The 20,032-nt window shown below is 40.9% G+C and overlaps 1 protein-coding gene across 2 annotated transcripts; it reads left to right on the top strand.

Annotated features, from left to right (window-relative positions):
- The first annotated feature begins 468 nt into the window (after positions 1-468).
- Positions 469-17,517, top strand: ASNS (asparagine synthetase (glutamine-hydrolyzing)). Of its 2 annotated transcripts, none has more exons than XM_066553678.1 (12): positions 469-529; positions 2,264-2,546; positions 5,841-6,078; positions 7,514-7,699; positions 8,009-8,110; positions 10,141-10,268; positions 11,018-11,144; positions 12,466-12,572; positions 12,913-13,013; positions 14,768-14,849; positions 15,102-15,257; positions 16,564-17,517. In XM_066553678.1, exons 2-12 carry the CDS (start codon positions 2,298-2,300, stop codon positions 16,771-16,773), a joined length of 1,686 nt encoding a protein of 561 aa, XP_066409775.1. In that variant the 5' UTR covers positions 469-529; positions 2,264-2,297; the 3' UTR covers positions 16,774-17,517. The 2 variants fall into 2 exon arrangements, with proteins under 2 accessions (XP_066409775.1, XP_066409782.1); XM_066553685.1 differs by lacking the exon at positions 469-529 and adding an exon at positions 794-811.
- The last annotated feature ends 2,515 nt before the right edge of the window (positions 17,518-20,032 follow it).

Genomic DNA, 20,032 nt, shown 5'->3' with positions numbered 1-20,032 from the left:
TGCACAGAAAAATCGTACATCCTCGGCAAATGCTTCCAAAGGTGTGAGTTTCGCATGGACTCGACTCTCCCAGACCAAATAAAGCAGCTTTAGGGCAACGCCTTAGCTCTTTTCCCTGCACACCACGCAAGGCAGGGCTCGGAGCATACCTGCAGGGACAGGATTTCTGAGAGCTACAGATCGCCCGCCTGAGCCCACGATACCCGGAGCGCCCAACGGTGCCTGCCGGGGCTCGATTTCCCCACAGCGCCCCGGGGCAGGTGCCGGTGCTCGGCCTGCGAGCTCCTACCCCGCCGCGGGGCAGCTCGGGCCGGCTGCCCACGGAGATAAGGGCACGGCTGTGGGCCCAGGCCGCGGCCCGCCGACGGGCAGGGCAGGGCAGGGCACGGGGAGGCGCATGATGAAACTCCGCGGCGTGTTTCAACAGCAGCTGCCGGCGGGGCGGAGCCGGCGGCCGCCCGGGGCCGCCTCCTCCGTCCCCCGGCGCGGCGCGGACGGCGGCTCTGCGTGCGCCGGCGGCCAGCATCGGGTAAGGCAGCGGGGCGGGAGCGGCTGGGGCTGCGGCGGGCAGGGCCGGCCGGAGGGGCTGCCGGCCGGGGGAGCGGCCGCGGTACTCGGCCTCCTGCCGCGGTACTCGGCCTCCTGCCGCCGGCTGGCGAGGGAGCGGCGAGCCCGGAGGGATGCGCGGCAGCCGCCGGAGGAAGGGGCGGCCGTGTGGAAGGGCCCGGGGGGAGCGGGTGCGTGCAGGGGGAACCTGCCCCGGGTGCCCGCGGTCACCCAGAGACCGCGGGTTACCAGGAGGACGCTCCAGGTGATGGGAAAGCGCAGCTCCATGTGCTGAGGCTGAGGTCGCAGCGCCATCGCATGCCCAGATGGGACAGATGTGGGAGGGGGAGCAGTGTTGTGCTGTGCCGTGCTCCCCTTGGCACGCTTTTGCATCCCCTGTGTCCCCGGAGCTGTGGGCTGTGTGGCTTTCTGAACCGCAGCCCTAAGGCCGCGTTGGGCTGATATCTCCAGCGAAATCGCTTGATCGGGAGGGCCCAGCTGGGGCGCACGTGCTCTGTTGGAGTTCGGGCTCGGGGAGCTGCAAGGCCCCTGTGTGTGTCTGCGGGGCACCGGGGCTGCCGCGGGCCGGGGGAGCCCCGCTCCCGCAGCAGCCCTGCCCCGCTCCCCGCGGCAGCCCCGCTCCCGCAGCAGCCCTGCCCCGCTCCCGCAGCAGCCCTGCCCCGCTCCCCGCGGCAGCCCCGCTCCCCGCAGCAGCCCCGCTCCCGCCACGCTTCTGCCGTCTGGGCCTGCCACGCTGCCGATGGGGAACTCCAGTCTAAACCTTGGGTTCAAAACAGTTCCTCCTTGTCCTGTCACTATAGGTCTTGATAAAGAGCGTCCCTCTTTGTTACAAACCCCCTTTAAATGTAAAAGCGACAAACTAAAAGGATGTTTAATGTTACTTCAACATATACTCTGTGACCAGCAATGATTTGTTGTATTTGTGCTCTATAAATAAAAAAATCATAGACAGTCTTGCTGTATCTAAAGGTAAAACTTAAACCTAATTCCTTGCTGGCTAAAATTTGCTTATCGTACTTTGAGCAGGTTTTACTTCATGTTGGTTAAGTCTGCTGTTCTTTTTATCAGGCCTCTCGGCAGTTAAGTGATTGATAGCCTACATCTGTTATCTGTGGTTTGTAGCTGTGTGGTGGGTTGACCTTGGCTGGATGTCAGGTGCTCACCAAGGCACTCCCCTCTTCAGCAGGATGGACTGAGAGGCAAGAAAATATGATGGAAAATAAAAAAAACCTTATGGGTTGAGATAAAGGCACTTTACTTTTAAGGAGAAGTGAAAATCATACACGAGCAAAAGGGAAAAACAAAGATTTTATTTTCTCATTCCTATTAGCAAGCAATGTCCAGCCGCTTCCTGGGAAGCGGGGTTCAGCACACACAATAGTTGCTCTGCCTTTTATGCTCCTTTCCCTTAAGTCTTTTATCTGGGCAGACATCAGATATGGAATATCCCTTTGGATAGTTTAGGTCAGCTGTCCTGGCTACGTTGCCTTCCAAGGTCTTGCCTGCTCCCAGCCTTCTGGTAAGGGGGAAATGTTGGCTTGCATTGATGCTGTGTGAGCCCTGGTCAGCAGTAGCCAAAACTGCTGTGATGCCAGCACAAAACACAGCACTCTGAGGGGAAAATGAACTCCCTCTCAGCCAGACCCAGGACAAAGTGTCAGCTCTTGCTTACAGTGTTCATGTCACTGTTGAACAGGTTCTCCACGTGCAGGTAGAGCAAGAGCCTCACCATGTGTGGGATCTGGGCCCTGTTTGGGAGCGATGAATGCCTTTCTGTGCAGTGTCTCAGTGCCATGAAGATAGCACACAGAGGTCCTGATGCGTTTCGTTTTGAGAATGTCAATGGTTTCACCAACTGCTGCTTTGGCTTCCACCGGCTGGCAGTTGTTGATCAGTTATATGGGATGCAGCCTATCCGGGTGAAGAAATTCCCATACCTGTGGCTGTGTTACAATGGAGAAATCTACAATTTCAAACAGGTAAGTGTTGTGTACATGGTAAGGCAATTTTTAAAAATTTTATTTCTTTTTTTTTTTTTTTTATTTCAAGACTAGTGGATATTCAAACATCTTTAAAATGTGTTGGACTAGAATATCAGAAAAGAAATGGGAAAGTTAGCAAAGAACTAGTATTTAAAAGGAAGTAAATTATCTCAATGAGCTGTAAATCTGGTAGCTTGTTTAGCAGCATACTTTAATACTGAAAAATCACATTTTAATTAACAAGAAGGGCAATAAATACTTGCATCTTAAGGTTTGTTCAGTTGAAAATTAAGACACATTCTTCATTATCTCTTGGGGAGAAGAATTTCAAGCCTCTTTCTCCCCTTCTTCCCTCTTCATAATACAAATGCTTTTAGTCTGTCTTGCTCTTCAGTTGTTTTGGGTCATCATTCTCCCAAGTCGTTGGGTATTGCATTTTTATTATTGCCTCTCAATCTAGATGGGATATGTCCCTTAAGATATAGTGATACATAGTATGCGTGCTTACATATTTATATAAAAGCAATAAGCCTTGGAGAGGTGTTTCCAGTATGCCACAGAAGTCCTTAGGTGTCTGCAGCAGAAGTCAGGTTTGTTGTGGGGTTTTTGAGAGCCCCCTAAGTCTCTTAGGCACAAAACAAGTGGCAACTCTTACATAGTTCCTAAAGGTGCTAAATGTCTCTGATGGATGTGATGCTGCTGCTAAACACTGTCAGTGTTCCTCGGTCCCTGTGTGAGATGTCCATGCTGCCTGTTATTGGCAAGATGATTCAGATCATCCGAATTTGATGTAAAAAGCAGCTTAAAACTGTGTCTCATTGTGAATCATGCTGAATCAATGTGTAAAACGTGTCCCATACTAAATGTGGTAGCATCAGAAATGTTTGAATAATCTGAGGTATTATAGTACTTCTAATGCTAATTTTATAGCATTTCTGATGTCACATTTTTTAAGTCAGGTCAGGCTGCTGTCAGTCACATCAGTGACATCAGTAATGTCATTGGGAATTTGACTGAATAGCCAGGAGATTTCATTTTTTTTCCCAGTCTTCAAGTATCTGGCTGTTTGAAGGGTGAGACTTTGTCCTGCAGTACATGTGAAATCTATTGTACCAACAGTCTGTATTACTTGCAGTGTTTTGCACTGTAGTTTTTCTGCTGTTGAAAACAGTAAGAATTATTCTCAGTCATGCTACACAGTCTTGAGGGGACCTTAATTGTGCAACACTTGCATTGCCACCTACAGGAATTTGTTTGGTTGTTGTCATTACATTATGTACCCTCTTTCTTTATAATGAGGTTTTTCTTTCAAGCTTGTGGCTGAAACCTATCTAAGAAAGGATCACTGGTGAAACAGGTGCCTTCCTCAGGGCAATGACTTAATTATTTTAACATAGACTCAGTTTGATCTGAGGCTGCCAATTGTTACCCATAAGTAATAATTAAAACTAAGGAACTTAAAATGTTAAAGCATTGGTTTTGTGGGTGTTTTTGGCTTGTTAGAGTTTTTGTGAAGCCCTTTCTTTCCCTCTGTTTTGTATGTATTGAAAAGACTATTAAGAGTAGCACCAGAAGAACATGAAGAATATTTGATCTCACTTAAATCTGACAGCTAATTTCTTCCTCTCCCATTTTATATGCCCAGGCAGAGTGAAAGGAATAGTTTGAGGAATGGAAGAAGATTAGGCAGAGGAAATTCTCTGCATAAAAAAAAGCTGAGGATTGCAGTTGCTGCATAAGTAAACCAAAGTTTATTTCCAAAGTACTTTACTCTGCAGAGATGTTGCACATATCAATGTGTTTTGGGTTGTTCACTATTTTTTTTACACAATGGCTGGCTAGTGCTTCTGAAGACCAGGGTCATGGGTTTGCAGTTTGACATCTCAGAAGTGTATCCCTGAAAACTTGCCTTAACATGAATTGCTTCAGACTGCATTGCCAGTCTCATTGCCAAAGAGATGATCCTGGGTAAAATTTTTTTGGTGGGTTGCCCCGGCTGGATGCCAGGCACCCACCAAAGCTTCCCTCCCAAAAGTGGACAGGGGAGAGGAAATACAACTAAAGTTTCATGAGTTAAGGGCTGGGGGAGATCACTCACCAAATACAGTCATGGGTAAAACAGACTGAACTTGGGGAAATTAGATTAAGTTAAATTTATTACCAACAAAATCAGAACAGAGTAATGAGAAGCAAAACAAATCTTGAAAAAAGAAACCTTCCCTTTACCACGTTCTCCTTCCCAAGCTCTATCATCTCCTCCCCAGCAGGGAAATAGGAAATGGGGGTTATGGTCAGTTTATCACATGATGTTCCTGCCACTGCTAAAGGAGATTTCTTCCTCTGCTCCAGTGTGGCATCCCTCCCATGGAAGACAGTCCTCCACAAGCTACTGCAGCATGAGTCTGTCCCACAGGAACAGTTCTCCACAGACTGCTCCAGTGTGGGTCCCTCTGCCACAGGCTGCTCCAGGATAGGTCCCTCACAGGGTCACAAGTCCTCCCAGGAGCTGCTCCAGCATGGGCTCCTCTCTGCACTGGTCTGCAGGTCCCTGCCAGGAGCTGCTCCAGCATGGGCTCCTCTCTGCACTGGTCTGCAGGTCCCTGCCAGGAGCTGCTCCAGCATGGGCTCCTCTCTGCACCACTCTGCATATCCCTGTCAGGAGCCTGCTCCAGCACGGGTCTCCTATAGGTTCACAGCCTTTCTCAGGCATCCCCCTGCTCCAGCATGGAGCTCCTCCATGGGCTGTGGGTGGGTCTCTCCATCCCCGTGATCCTCTGTGGGCTGTGGGACACAGCTGCCTCACCACGGGTTGCACCATGGGCTGCAGGGAAATCCAGCTCTGGCACCTCCTGCCCCTCCTTCTCCACAGACCTTGGTGTCTGCAGGGCTGTTCCTCTCCTTACAGTCTCACATCCCTCTTCTCTGGCCACAATGACATCTGCACAAAAACTTTTCTTTATTCTTGCATATGTTACCACAGAGGCATTACTGTCATTCCTGGTTGACTTGGCCAGTGGTGGGTTTGTCCTGCAGCCCAGACTTTGGCTCTGCTAGATGTGGGGAGATCTCCTGGCAGTGTCTCACAGCAGCCACCCTTGTTGTCCCTCCACTACCAAAGCCAGGCCATACCCAGTACAACTTTGAACACAAAAGTATCATTTCCTTCTTTGGCAGAAATATTAATATAACTTTTAAACTGTGATTTTACTTGGAAGATTATTGTTATGGAACAATTAATAAGCAGCCAATGTTTGCAAATGTTTATTTATGTTTTTCTTTATTTTTTTTTAGCTGCAGAAGCAGTTTGGATTTGACTATCAAACGTTAGTGGATGGTGAAGTTATCCTTCATCTATACAACAGAGGAGGAATAGAACAAACAGCATCCATGCTAGATGGTGTATTTGCTTTCATCCTTCTGGACACTGCAAACAGAAAAGTGTTTCTGGCGAGAGATACCTATGGAGTCAGACCACTGTTTAAGGTGCTGACTGATGATGGATTTTTGGGTGTCTGTTCTGAGGCAAAAGGTAAAGCCAGTTGTGTTTAGTGCCTAAATAATCTTAGGTACTTCTGTTGGGAGGCAAACTTCTTTGTTGGACTTTTCTTCTTAGTGTGAAGAGAAAATGAACAGTAAGTTCAGTAATAGATCAGCTATGTTTACTAACGTAAGAACTACATGTCACTAAAATAAAAACAGCCAAGATGTTTAATTGTCCTTAATATCTCTAAAATAACTTGCTTATTTAACTAGAATTTTTTGAGTTCTGGAGTCCTAGCAGTATTGAACTCAAGATGTTTTATGTTAGGCCACAGTTAAATGTAGTCTATTGACTTAGACTAGACTTATGCTACAATAAATAATACTAGACTTTGGTCTTAGTGTTACATAGTGACCTAGGTAATTATACCACAAGAACTGCTAATCTGTAAAAGCCAAGAATTTTGAAACCCTACTGAAATTTACTGCAGCACTGGGTAATTTCCCAGAATCACATACTTTATTTGATGATGACTTTTTTTCTTTGAGATGACACATCACTGCTCTCCCTTTTAAAGTAATTATCACTAGTCTTGGTGCTATCATAAACAAATCCAAAGATTGTCAAAAGGGAGTGTATTGCCTTAAATGCACTTTGGCTAAAGTTGACTTTCATTATTATTTCTGTCCCATATGTTGTATATCTATTTTATTATCAGACTCCAATGTAGGTTGACTCTTCTAATAGTACTGTGTAGTAATACTAGGTCTTGCTTGTGAAAAGAGAAGGGAAGTGAATGTTTTGGAGACTGTGTCCTTTAACAATCACAGTAAATTACCAGTCTCTCTCTCACAGCAAGTCGGTGTCCCTTTTGAGAATGTCCTCAAGGGGCATCCAGGTGACCAGTAGGTGCAAAACATCCTCTTTCACAGGGGGAATGGAAATGAGGTTTGGCTGTAAGTGTTATACCTTGGCAGTGGAGTAAATCAGTCCAGAACCAATGAGTTTTGAAATCACTAAATATATGTCAATTAAGCAATCACTGCAGTGATGTTGTTTTATTGCAAACCCCTTGTTAGCTTGACTATACTTAATTTTAAACACAAAACAAGTTAATAATTGTCATTCAAATTCTCCTAAACATATTATACTTTGACCTGGCCATAATGTAGTCAGTTAGAAATGTACTTTTCCTAGTGCTCACAGGGATAAATTGCTACTTGCCAATTAGTAAAACTTTGCTTTCTCTGCTATCTGCCTCAGCTTGAGATGGCTCAGGTCTCTGTGTACATCCTGCCAGAAGCAGAATCATGCTCTGGCCAGGACTGATGGTGACCCAGAAGGATTTTTTTTAATACCAGATTTAGGATCTGGAGAAAATATTTGTATATAGTTTTAGTAGAGTGGCTGTTGAGTGAGGGATAGCTTAACCATTTTAAGTCAAGAACTCTGACATTTTTCTTTTTTCCCATTTTATGTGTAGGACTTATCAACTTAAAGCATTCAACATCCTTATGTTCTAAAGTGGAGCCATTTCTTCCGGGTCATTATGAAGTGTTGGACTTAAAGCCCTCTGGCAAGGTTGCATCAGTGGAATTAGTAAAATTTCATAGCTGTAAAGATGAACCACTCCATGTTGCATGTGATACAGTGGAAGCTCTGCCTTCAGGTAGTACAGCAAAGATTTTGCTACTTACTCTGATTTAAAAGTGAAAAAACCATAATCTTTGAATGTAAAATTTGTATTGATTGGTTTAAAAAAGTACTATTTAAGAAAAAAAAAAAACAACCTGTAAGAACCTTTAAAATGTGGGAACTTTAGAATTGTTTTTGTAGGCAGTCATTCCAAAGATGGACTTGAGTATCCTTGTTATCAAAGGAGATTCAGACAAATACCTTTGTTTCCTAATTAGCATCATCCAGCAAAGTCTAAGTAACACTTTTTGGACTTTTTTACCATTTTCGTTTTTCTGAGCAGGTTTTGACATTGACACAGTGAAAAGCAACATCCGTATTCTCTTTGAAAATGCTGTTAGAAAACGTTTGATGGCTCACAGGAGGATTGGTTGTCTTCTGTCAGGTAAGGAGCAAGAACCACAGTGATTCTGTACCTTTTCTCTCTTTTGCCCATTCTCTAGTAGTTAAAGGAAAGTATATTGGCTGTTCTGCTGCAATGTACTTGGAGTGATCTGAATCTTCATTTGCTTTTTAGAACAGGCAACAGAGAACTTCTTAGTTTGGAATAGTTTTCCAGTTTACAAGTATCTTGAAAGTCTTATGTTTTTTAAGTTTACTCTAGGCTGGGATATTGGTTTATTGAGACACTGAGCATTTTTAAATAAGAAAAATAAATATAGTATTCCTGTTGAAAATCACTCAATATTCTTAAATACATGAGATTTATGCTTAGGTTGGTCTAAAAAGAAAATTTAATTATTACATTCACTTTGTGGAGATTGAACCTAGAATAAAGCCTTGGCATGTTTCAGAAGCAGGAGAATTCTTACTTGCCAACTGTGCTTTAGTCTCCATCCTAAACTTTCTTAATTTACCATATTACAGGAGACCATCTGGACCAAAATTATTTGCTACACTCTTTTGCAGATAAGGTAACAGCTTGTGGTACAGGAAGTTGTTCACTCACTTAGCTGGTCACTATTGTGATCTGATGGTTCAGTGTTACAGAGGTACTCTATAGAGATAAGGTTCTGTAACCATGGGTCTGACACTTTATTTCCTGTGTTTGTATGGCACTTGGTACTTGTGGTTAGAGTTCTGGAATGCTTTTCATGCATTCACTTTAATTACAACAGTAATTACACTCATTTGTCATGAATCCTATTAAATGTGCATCTGAATGAGAGAGAACTGACCAGGAGATACTGCTGGACCATTTCTTTACTATGCAATCATATAAAGTAGGAAGAAGGTAAATTAAACTGGAAAATATATAGAGTTGGAAGATCTCAGTTTCAGTAAAAAAGCTTGTTTAAACCTCAAATTTCAAATATCAAATTAGAAGGCAGTCAGCAGCTCCTCAGATGCACATGCAGGAAGCAAAACTATGTGCCCATATAAATAATACCAGAGTATCTCAGTGCTTCACAATTTTGTGTATGCTTGGAACATCACAGAGAATTACTTTTGTTTCTAATCATAGAGGGAATTCTTCACTGTCACAGTGGAAAACCCGGGTTTTTATTTTCCTGATTTCAGCATCCTGAGCACTCTGTTTTCTGGGCTCTCCTTTACTCAGAATTTGTATGTAATTTTGACAGGAAATAGTTGGTTTTTTTTTTTAGATAGCATGTCCACAAAGGGGATCAGGGTGGGAATTTATGCTAATGCAATTAGCTGAAAAAATACATGCAGACTATAGGAAACAAAGAGAAAAGGGTTTTGCCTCATGCTTGTCAGAACTGCAGGCAGATGTGGGCAAACAGGTACTGTGTTTTGCTCAGTACTCTATAGGAGAACAGCAAGCAGAACTAGACAAGGATTAGCAGAAATAGTTCATGATAATTAGAAGGTGGATCCTTAGAGTACATTTAGGCAGCTTGTGCATCTCTTGGTTTTATTTTCTGCTTGTTATCCAAACATGTTCAAATCCTTTCACTCCTCTCTAGAAAGAAGAGGAGGGAAAAAAAAAAGAATGGAGTGGAACCCTTACATGAAGCATTCTGTTATTTTACTTAAACAAACAAACAAAAAAAAATCCATAGTCCTATCAGTTGACTGTCAAATGTGTAGGTAAAAGGAAGATAGGGAGTGGTTTTAAAATGGAGACTATAAATCCCATTTTAGTAGAGCTGAGAAGGGGTATATTCTCTAGTAGTACAATGTGTTCAGTATACTTCCTGTTTATCCTAAATAAGGAGTTCCACTGATGCTTCTGAAACCAAAAGTACTGATAACTGTTACTGACAATGTTCCACTAAAGTTGCCTGATTCTTTTATTAACAGAGGTAAATGTGCACTTGTATGAGAAGTACCTTGTATTTATACAGCTTAAAAATGAAGCCCACTCATAGGATTCCAGTATCTAGATTCCTTCAAGGGGAAGCAAAGCATCATTCAAACACCTAATCAGATGATTTGTTTTGTTGGCAGGGGGCTTAGATTCCAGCTTGGTTGCTGCTGTTCTTCTGAAACTGATGAAAGAAATCAACATCAATTATCCATTACAAACCTTTGCAATTGGAATGGAAAACAGTCCTGACTTACTTGCTGCCAGAAAGGTATCTTAAACATTGCTTTCAGTTTGTTCTGAGCTACTGAATGCTAAACAGTGTATATTAATGGTGCTAACTTCATGGTATGGCATTAATAATAACACTGAAAATTCATTTATTGCTATGATGTAAGTCAGTTTGCAGTAAATCATTTAGTACAATGCTTGTTGCTTAATCTTACAAAAGAGGCAACTGGAACCTTACCTGTTTTCTCTTGCATTTGGAAAACTTTCATGACAGAGTCCCCTTGCATTGTTGTCAAAAGGATAGTACTTTGGACTTGTGTCGGTTCTGCCTCTGGGTTTTAGGGTAGATCTCACTGTTATGGTTCCTATACTAAGGCATTTGTATATATGTTAAGTATTGTAAGTTAATTATTACAGTTTTGTACAAACCGTTTGGCATCTGGGGTATTAAGCAGGCATTCATCACTTTTGTGATGCTGGTTTTTCTGCAGATATCTGGAATATTTAGAGCCTCTACAGATTCTGTTAACATTTTAGGCAAGCAGCTGGATGGTCTGTTGCAATCATGATTGAACACTGTAATTAAGAAGACTATGTTCTCTCTGGTGAGCATACCACTGCAAGTCAGAGCTCTGCTAAGAAATGGCTTTCCTTGGCCTAATGTCATAATTTTCATTGTAGTAGAAGAGAGCTGGTGCTTTCACTGAATGTGTTTGCTTTAAACACAATGTATGTTTATAAAATGTTTTAGTTGAAAAGTGATGCATTATTTTGACCTTTTGCAAACAGGTGGCAGCACATATAGGCAGTGAACATCATGAAGTAATACTTAATACTGAAGAGGGGATTCAGGCAATAGAGGAGGTTATCTTCTCGTTGGAAACCTACGATATAACAACAATCAGAGCTTCTATTGGTAAGATATTTTTAATGGCAATCTTTGGTTAATATCACCCAAATAAAATTTTATGCAAACTTACATGGTCATCTATTAGATCCCCCAGCTGGCACTGAATCTGGGGACTGGGACTCCAAAATTCTGGTACCCAGAGTTATCTGTAATACCACACTGAGGCAAAAGCAGTTGTTTACAAATCCCTGACTCACAAAGCAACTGTCAAGAACTGTTCTTGAAGCTTTGAGATGAAAAGCAATAGTTGCATGAAGAAGAAATGTTAGATCTGCAGGTCTAAGTTTTCTGCTCTAGTAAGTATGTACCTTGGAGGAAGGGGGAAATTGACGGGTTTTCTGAGGTACTGACAGCAAATCACAGTTACCCTTTCCTTGCATAATTTTGATACTAATGTGAAATATTTCTTATTGCCTTTTGGTAAAACAGGTTTAGTAACACAGTTTCTTATAATGTATGCTTGATTCTGAGAAGTGAAGGGAGTCAGCAGCAGCTTCTAACAAAGCAGTCCCAGCCTGATAAGAGGGAAAATCCCTAATCCAATGGGGCCTTTTGTGTAATGCAAGGTACAGCATTTTACCCAGTTAATCTTGTGTCATCATAACAGAGTTATGAAGCCAAATAGGCAACATAGTTTTCAAAACTGAACTCTCTGAGTGGAATTTCCTCAGTGAAGATTGGATTTAACAATATGAAATAATGAATGCATTTCTATAAAAATTAAAGCATTTTACTAAAACTTTTCTGTCTTTTTTTTTAATTTGGTGCTTAGTATAATAATGAACTAGATCCTTTTCTTTAGATTTGTAATACTTTCGTTGTAAAAGTGTCCCATTCAGAAAGATGCATTGAGTGAAAGGCATAATTCTGTTTTATAAAAAATTCTTTACAAAAGAAATTGAAAAAAGGGCTTCATCCAGTTCAACTCAGAGTGGTAGAGAGTTAAACAGCAACTTTTGCTTTTCCCCAAGGCTAGAGGGTTTCTTCAGCACTGTGCTGGAATTAATCATGCACTTAATTTTAAATGGAGCTAGAACAACTCCTCTCTGTGTTCCCATGGGAATCCTCCAGGATCACAAGTAGACACATCTTTCTGATATTTTGAGGGCCAAGTGTAAATACACAGTTTAGATATATTTGCAGCACCAACTTAGTGTGGCTGTTGGTGGCTTTGAGTAACAATGAGATGCTACTTTACATCATTTTTTTGCTACAGAAGGAAGTGTAGGACACAAATTTCTTAAATGCTAAATTTTAAACTACTAGCTGCATATAGTACCATGTATGTAGATGTACTTTAATAACTTTATAATTTTGTTTTTTGAAGGTATGTATCTTGTCTCCAAATATATTCGGAAGAAAACAGACAGTGTGGTCATTTTTTCAGGAGAAGGATCAGATGAGCTGACACAAGGATATATATATTTCCATAAGGTAAATATATTCACTTTACAGAATGCCCTTGAGTTAGCTGCTTCTTCTGCCTTTCAACAGAACATCTGTGATACCTCGAGGTGTGATGTTTGAGAGTTGTCATAACTGTGTATTTGTTGAGTTTTTCTTCTGGGGTGGCATAAAATCCAAGGGATTTAATCACCTAAAAATAGCTTTCTTAATCTTCAGTGGTTCCTGAGACTGTTATTTCTTGTATGTAGTTTTTGCTGTTTTTGAGATCACTTGGTGATCACTGCAATTCAAATGCAGGACAGCCATCAATGGTTGCCTCAGTGCAGCTGTGTTCCACCTGTGTGCTCCATGCTGTGTTTGTTTTCAGGCACCATCTCCTGAGGAATCTGCAGAAGAGAGTGAGAGGCTTCTGAAGGAGCTCTACCTGTTTGATGTCCTTCGTGCAGACAGAACTACTGCAGCACATGGGTAAAATGTATTCCCTTGGATGCTGAGCACTCATAATTTAAAAGCAAAAGAAGATTAGGCAGGAAAAGACTACTGAGGATTTGTATGCCAACATGAAGTTGTAGGCTTAAGGAATTTGAGCAACAGTAAAGCACGCTGCCAAATTTAATCTGATCGGTGACTATAGGGCTCACTGTGTTGCCAACTGAAATATTTTTTGCCTAGGACTGTAGTGGTCTTTACAGAAGCAGTGAATTAGAAATAGAAATATTCAGAGTTAAGGAGGGAAGAAAAACTTGTATTTGACTTTGAGGTCTTTGGAGGTTTAGACAAAGAGAAATCTTTGAATCTGATGATTGTCAGAACTAAAACAACATACTGGAAAATGTATGTGCATTAGGTAGCTGTCTGTAATAAAGAGATATTAGGATACAGTCTGTGTAACTGATACCTTGAAGAATCTCCAAATTGAGTGCTGTAGAAAATAGTATTGTTATACTCAACAGAAGCATTTTACTAAAAGAAATACATTAATTAAACCGAGAACAATGTTGGAAAGCTGTCTGTAGGTAAGAAAAAATGGTATCTTTGGCAAAGCAAACAACTTATCTGTTGGGAAGCTTTTGTTGTATATTGATCCTGCCACAAAATGACTTGCCCAACTTTTCTCGATTTTCTTGTGTTTTTCTTTACTAGTGCAGGAGACCTGCCATTTGCATTATAATTTGTTTTGTCCTGAAAATTTTCACCACACTTTGAAGGCTGTTTAATATCACGTGCTGGCCGCTTTTGTTTTTCTTTGGACCTGCACTGATAGAAAGAAAGAACCCTGGTATTAACAAATTAGAACAGAATTTAAGGAGTTCAGATTTATGGAGAAAAGGGAGAAGAACTAATAGTAAAGAGGAAAGGATGAAACTACCCTTATCAGTTAGGAACAAGAATAACTATAAAGCAAGACTTGCAGTGCAAATCCTTGATTACTGAATACTCAGTATTGGGTTAATTTGTTGGGGTTTTTTTTCGTAAGGTGGGTATTACCTGAAGTAGCTGAAACTTTTTATCAGAGTAGAAACTAAAGAGACAATGAAATTACTAGGATGCAGTATCACATTTCCTTTCATTTGTGAAGCTGGACAGCATAATGTCTCTTGAGCAGACACACCAAGAGGGATTCTTTCTGCTTAGGATGCAGTTACTGTCATTTTATTTGTTGCCTTCTATGTCCTTAGAAGCTGTGGTATACAAAAGCTGGAAGGCTTTGTATGTGTGTATCTATCACTGGTGTAGGAGAGAACTTGTGTGAATGCTGTAGGGCTCCTTTTTGGTGTTTCTTGACAACACAAACAAATGTGGATTTCAGAAATGGCAGCAGAAGTCCTTGCTTGGTTCTATGATATGTTTACAAATGCTGATACAAATCCTAGTGAGCAACTTGTTAGTTCTCTGAGAGGAAGAGGGTTTTTCAGAATGTGCTTTTGCATACATATTGCAATGGTTTTTGCAGATCCTATAGGACTACAGTCTGTAAATTCAAGGCATATGGCATTAGAAAACATTGTAGTCTTTAGTCTGTGTAGACCATACACCTCACTTCACAAGTTGGTGAATTAAATTCAGGTAGTTGTAAATGCGCAAGTGAAATTGCTTCCAAGTAAAAGCAGAAAACCTGGCGTTTATGTAAAAGACAAGGAAAGCTTAGCTGCTGTGGAATTTGTAAGTAGATGACTTGTTGGATTAATTCAGTATCTTTTCTGTTTATTCCCTCTGCTTAGCCTTGAACTGAGAGTCCCATTTTTGGATCATCGGTTTACTTCTTATTATTTATCTCTGCCAGCAGAACTGCGAATCCCAAAGGTACATAAAGCTAGGGTTGGATCCAAATGTAAGTTTACAAATTCACTGATACACGTTCTAAGCATGATTGCTGAGTTCAATGGTTAAGTCCTCCACCCAAAGTCAAGCATGCTCTTAAATATTTTATTGAATTGTTGGGAGCCATTTAATGATCAAAACTTTGGAGAAGAATCCATTTCATTAGTGTTTAAATCCAGATCTTTGCACTGCAGTTCCTGAGACTCATGACATTGTTTTTTGTTCTGCAAACAGAATGGAATTGAAAAATACCTTTTGAGATTGTCCTTTGAGGATTCCAATTTACTTCCCAAAGAAATTCTCTGGAGACCCAAAGAAGCTTTCAGTGATGGTATAGCATCAGTAAAGAAATCCTGGTTTTCCATTCTTCAGGACTACATTGATCAACAGGTAGAATACCACTTTTTCCTTTCTCACTTAAGTGTATTAGATATGGTTGCCAGTGGGAGGCAGCTCATAGGCTTAGTTGAGAGAATAAATCGGGATATAGCAGTTACTTGAATTAACTTGTGCAGGAGTAAGACAAACCTTAATCAATGTTCTTCTCGATGTCTGAGTTGATTGAAGACATTGTGATCCTAGTTAGAAATGCTAACCCCTGCCAGAAATGACTAAGGAAATGAACATCATTTAAGTGTCTGGATTGCAAATTAGATTGTATATCAACAAACACAATTTCTGGGTTACAGGCAAAGCAGCTGCTTCAGCTGAAGGCACTTGCATGAACTTACTCTGCAGCTGAGTAACAGCATAATGACCTTATAATGTACTTTCTTGTTTGCATCATTCATTTTTCAAAACCATCCCTAGCTAAGCCTTTTTGCTTTTTAAAGCCTCTGCTAGCATTGTTAACCAGTGAAGACTTACAGCATTTTGACTCTGTACAAAGGATAATCCTCTCTGGAGTGCAGAGGTAGTTTAATCTTGGAGAGGAAGGAATAACACCATCTTTACACCAGAGCTCTGTTACATGGAAATACATGTAGTCAAGCCTGTGGATGGGAGCTTGTCTGTCCTACCACCAACTCTTTCTTCCCCATTTTCTGGTTCCTCAGGCAAGAAAGTAGTTGGGTCAGGCAGCAGTGTTTTGCTACCTGTTTGAGCCTGTACTGCTGTAGGAGCAGCAAATCTGTTTCACAGACATAAAATTTAAACAGCATGATGGCAGCCAAAACTGCTTATTGAAATTGCCTCAACTGGTACAACTATTTATCCTTCCTTTCTCAGCCAACTTAGCAACTGCAGGTGTCTTTGCCTCTGCATCCCAGGTCTTCTGTTGCTAAGAGCATGGTTATTGGTGTTGATTATAACAGCCAACTCTTCCCCAAGCTACAAAAACAGCCTAGGAAGCCTGTTGGCAAAATGACTGCTTTAAGTTTTTGCACTTGTTTCACAGCAAAGGAAGGGTAGGAAAGGAGTGTCTGTGGCCTTACTAACAAAGATGGTCCTGTCCCAGAGAAATGGGCTTCACATTTCCTGCAGAGAAATACCAACAGCATTGGAAGGAAATACATTTATGTATTTGTAAAGATCAAGTGAGCTGGTGACACAGGTTTGTTTGACCCGTCAAACCTGTGCCTCTAGAATAGACTTTTTTTTCCCAAAACTGTGGATGTTTAGTGGTTGGTGAATCCTTGTGTGTCTTTAAAAGTTGAAGATATTTGCAGCTTAACTTGAGTTTTGCTTATGTCTGTAGGTTGATGACCTTTTACTGGAGAAGGCAGCGGAGAAATATCCTTTCAATCCTCCTAAAACAAAAGAAAGTTATTACTACCGCCAGATCTTTGAAAAGCACTACCCAGGGAGGAGCAGCTGGTTGCCCCACTACTGGATGCCAAGATGGGTTAAAGCTACTGATCCTTCTGCACGCACATTGAAACATTACAAATCAGCTACCCAAGAATAGACTGTTCCAATAATCCTCAAATAAAAGTGCTGCAAGTGTTTTGTGTGCACTGTGCTTTAAGAAAATCAAACAAATTATGCAAACATAAAGCTTAAATCATCTTTAAGATGTAATACTTTGACAGTGCTATTGGAAATAAAAGCTCTCTGTTGTTAGTGTACTATTAAAAACTTATGCTGCTGTACCAAAACTTTGTAATTCATGGGAAAATACTTTCTGGATAAGGGACTTCTTTATTTGACAGCTCTGTTTCTTATGTAACCTTGATTGTATTAATTTTTCTTGAAATAATTTAATATATTTTAATGTGAGCTTTGTTTTGAGGATTTGAATCAGGCTGATGCAAACTGCCGCTGACGCTCTGAGCAAAGGGGAGTTGGACTCTAGCTATCTGGTGATTTGTGTTCCTGGGACTTGGATAGTATCTATATTATTCTGTTCTGAATATCCTTCTACACACTCCTGAAATCCTTGGTCTAGTTTTCAAAAAGTATTTACATATTCATAGCTATGCAGAGATGCTTTCTAGAGTTTATTGAGATGCTGCTGGGTGTGAATTATATGAATGGCAATCTTATTTGTTAGCGTGAAGCTACCAGTCAGCTGTTCTGTAAATATACCATCAGTTGAAAGATATTGCGACTTTTATCAAAGAGCAGAATAGATAAGGGAAGCCAAGTTATGTCTTTGTTTCTAACTCAAGGACTTCAGTTTTTATAAATGTATTTATTATTCTTGAAGAAACAGAGTGTTAACTGGGTGATGTGTATCAGTCTGATGGAAATTGCATGAGTAAGTATTTTAAGATATTTTTCATTTATTGTGAGTTTTCCCACCTGTATGATGAAGAAAGGTCAGCTGTGTTGCTGCTGAACCACAAGTGGCCAACTGTGTGGGTGAACCAAACCTGTTAACTATAGGTTGTAGTTGGAGAAAGCATCACTGACAACAATGGGATCAGATGCCTTCCTTGGAAAAATGGGGGAAAAACTGCTTCAGAAATCGCAAGAACTTCTGATACTCTACTGAAAAAACACCTGAAGTTTTACCCAAGATCACTTTTTATTGACTACTTAGCTGTGTGGGTTACTTTTGTGAAGGTAACTTAAGTATAAGGGTGGTTAAGAAATACATACGTGTGCTGCAGATTGACTTGATTAGCATTATGCTCTTTATGAAAGCAAGTCTTCTTTATTGTCACTCTTGACTAGGAAACCAAAGCCATTTTTTATTTAAAAGATTAAATATAAGCTGTTCTGATTTAAAACCTTCACAAAATGACTGGGTGTCTGTTTGTTGCTCCACTGTAACCCTGCATTTGAGTCTCTATCCCAGAAACTTTACTGAAACCTTTTGGTGGCACCACAGCACTTGTGAGCTGTCTGTAATATATTCCTGCAGCCTTCTTTACTTGAAGGCCATGTGCTTGTCTTTTTGGATTGCTTTGAAGCAGTTAAGAATATTTTGAGTTGAGAGGGAAGTGTAGAGTACGTGGTTGGGTACTGATGTGTACAGGTAAGATTTACTCTTCACTGTAAACTTCCAAGTCTGTGAGAAGAAAACAGTATTTGCCTGAAGTGAAAACAAGCTCAACATATTTTGGGATCACTGCTCAAATGCACTTTCTGCTGCAACAATGCAGCATTCAAGGAAATTCAGTTATTTTTAAAAAAATTCCTAGTACATTGGAGATTTATGTATCAGGGCAATATTCTAGACTGATATTTTAGTTATTTTAGCTTTTTGCTAATGTGCACAGGAAGAATACAATGCTTGCTGCCTTGTCAAAGGTCTTGTGAGTGTAAAACCTGTTCATTCCTTCTCCATGTATGGAATTCTACAGCCTTTTTAGTTTCTGTGATACTGTATTTTCTCTCTTTTTTTCCCTTTAAAATAAAAGATGAGGCAAAAAAAGGACAAAACAAAAAAAAAAGACAAAAACATGCAGCTACTCAGGATCATTTGCTAGCTGCAGCTATGTTTGTAGTTTGTCACAGGAGGAAACAGGATGCAGATCCAGGGTACAATGCTGTCTTGTCTAGTTTTACTCTAGCTTTCTTCCTGCTGTGGTAGCCTCTTTTTCTCAGTCTTGTTTCTTTTGGATAAAATTAATCTGCACGGTTCTGACAGCTTGAGTGTATTGGTTTGGGTATTGTGTCAGGTGAGGATGAGGAATTGAAGTTAGTGGTCCACATGGGGAAAGCAGGGATGAGTATTTGCTTGGCTTGCAGGACTGATGAGAGCTGAGGGACAGCCTATAGAGTTCTTGCAAAGTGGCTAAAAACATGTAGGGCTTTCTTTGTTGATTTGGGGTGGATTTGTTTGGTTTTGTTTTAATGTGGATCAATTCAGTTATTAAATTTTATTCTCACAGCAATCTTTCCTCCTTTTGAGGAATGAGAAGTTAACAGTTCCAAAGAGAGCACTGCAGGGTCTGAGACCTGCCAGGTGCTTAAGGTGCTCCCCATGCCCTTCATCTCTTTAACAAAGCCTGGGTGCTGGTTTAGCCTCCTGTTGGTTGCTTGTGTGGAGCCTCCCTGGCTGTGCCACATCCCAGAGTTCCTGACAGTGGCTCTCTAGAGAAGTTCCCCAGTACAAACCAGCATGTAAGATTCAAGAGCACTTGGCAGGACTTTAGGACCCTGAGTCCATTGGTCAGAGTTTTTTGATGTGGGATGGTTTGAAATCAGGTAAAATTTTTGAAACTCTGTTTAAAACCACAGTAAAGTGTAAAAGCAGCCTGTCTTAGAGTCTTGGAGGGATGGACTTATTTTTTTTTTTCTGATAGAGACCTAATTTTTGGCTCCCATTAACAGAAGTTGTGCAAAGAGGATTTGATACAAGATAAGCCTGTGTTTGAACTGGCTACAGAACAGTGTCTCCAAAGGAGAGAGCAGCTGAATTGTGGGAGAGGCTGCTTATTTCTGTAAAAATTATACTGTATGTTCCTCAGTGCCTTTCCATGGGATAGCCAAAGCACACAAGTCACTTGCATCATGCCTTCACAGTCCCTCATTTTGGAACTTTGGGTCTTATTGCTTTTTATTTATGTATTTACATCGATATTGTGGTTGACAGAATGGCTGTAGTTTGGAAAGTCTTAGTTTTGTGTAAGCCTGTCTCTGGATGCAGGTAATGCACATAATTGTAATTGTATTTTTATTTTAATTGAATAATTTCAATTTATTTTCATTTAAAGGAGTAATTTGTTTTTTTTTATTTAAAAAGCTTGTTCCCAGCAAAAGGACTGCTGCTGTGC

This window comes from Molothrus aeneus, chromosome 1 (genome assembly GCF_037042795.1).
Source record: "Molothrus aeneus isolate 106 chromosome 1, BPBGC_Maene_1.0, whole genome shotgun sequence".
NCBI lineage: Eukaryota > Metazoa > Chordata > Aves > Passeriformes > Icteridae > Molothrus > Molothrus aeneus.
This window is presented reverse-complemented; position numbering and strand designations above follow the sequence as displayed.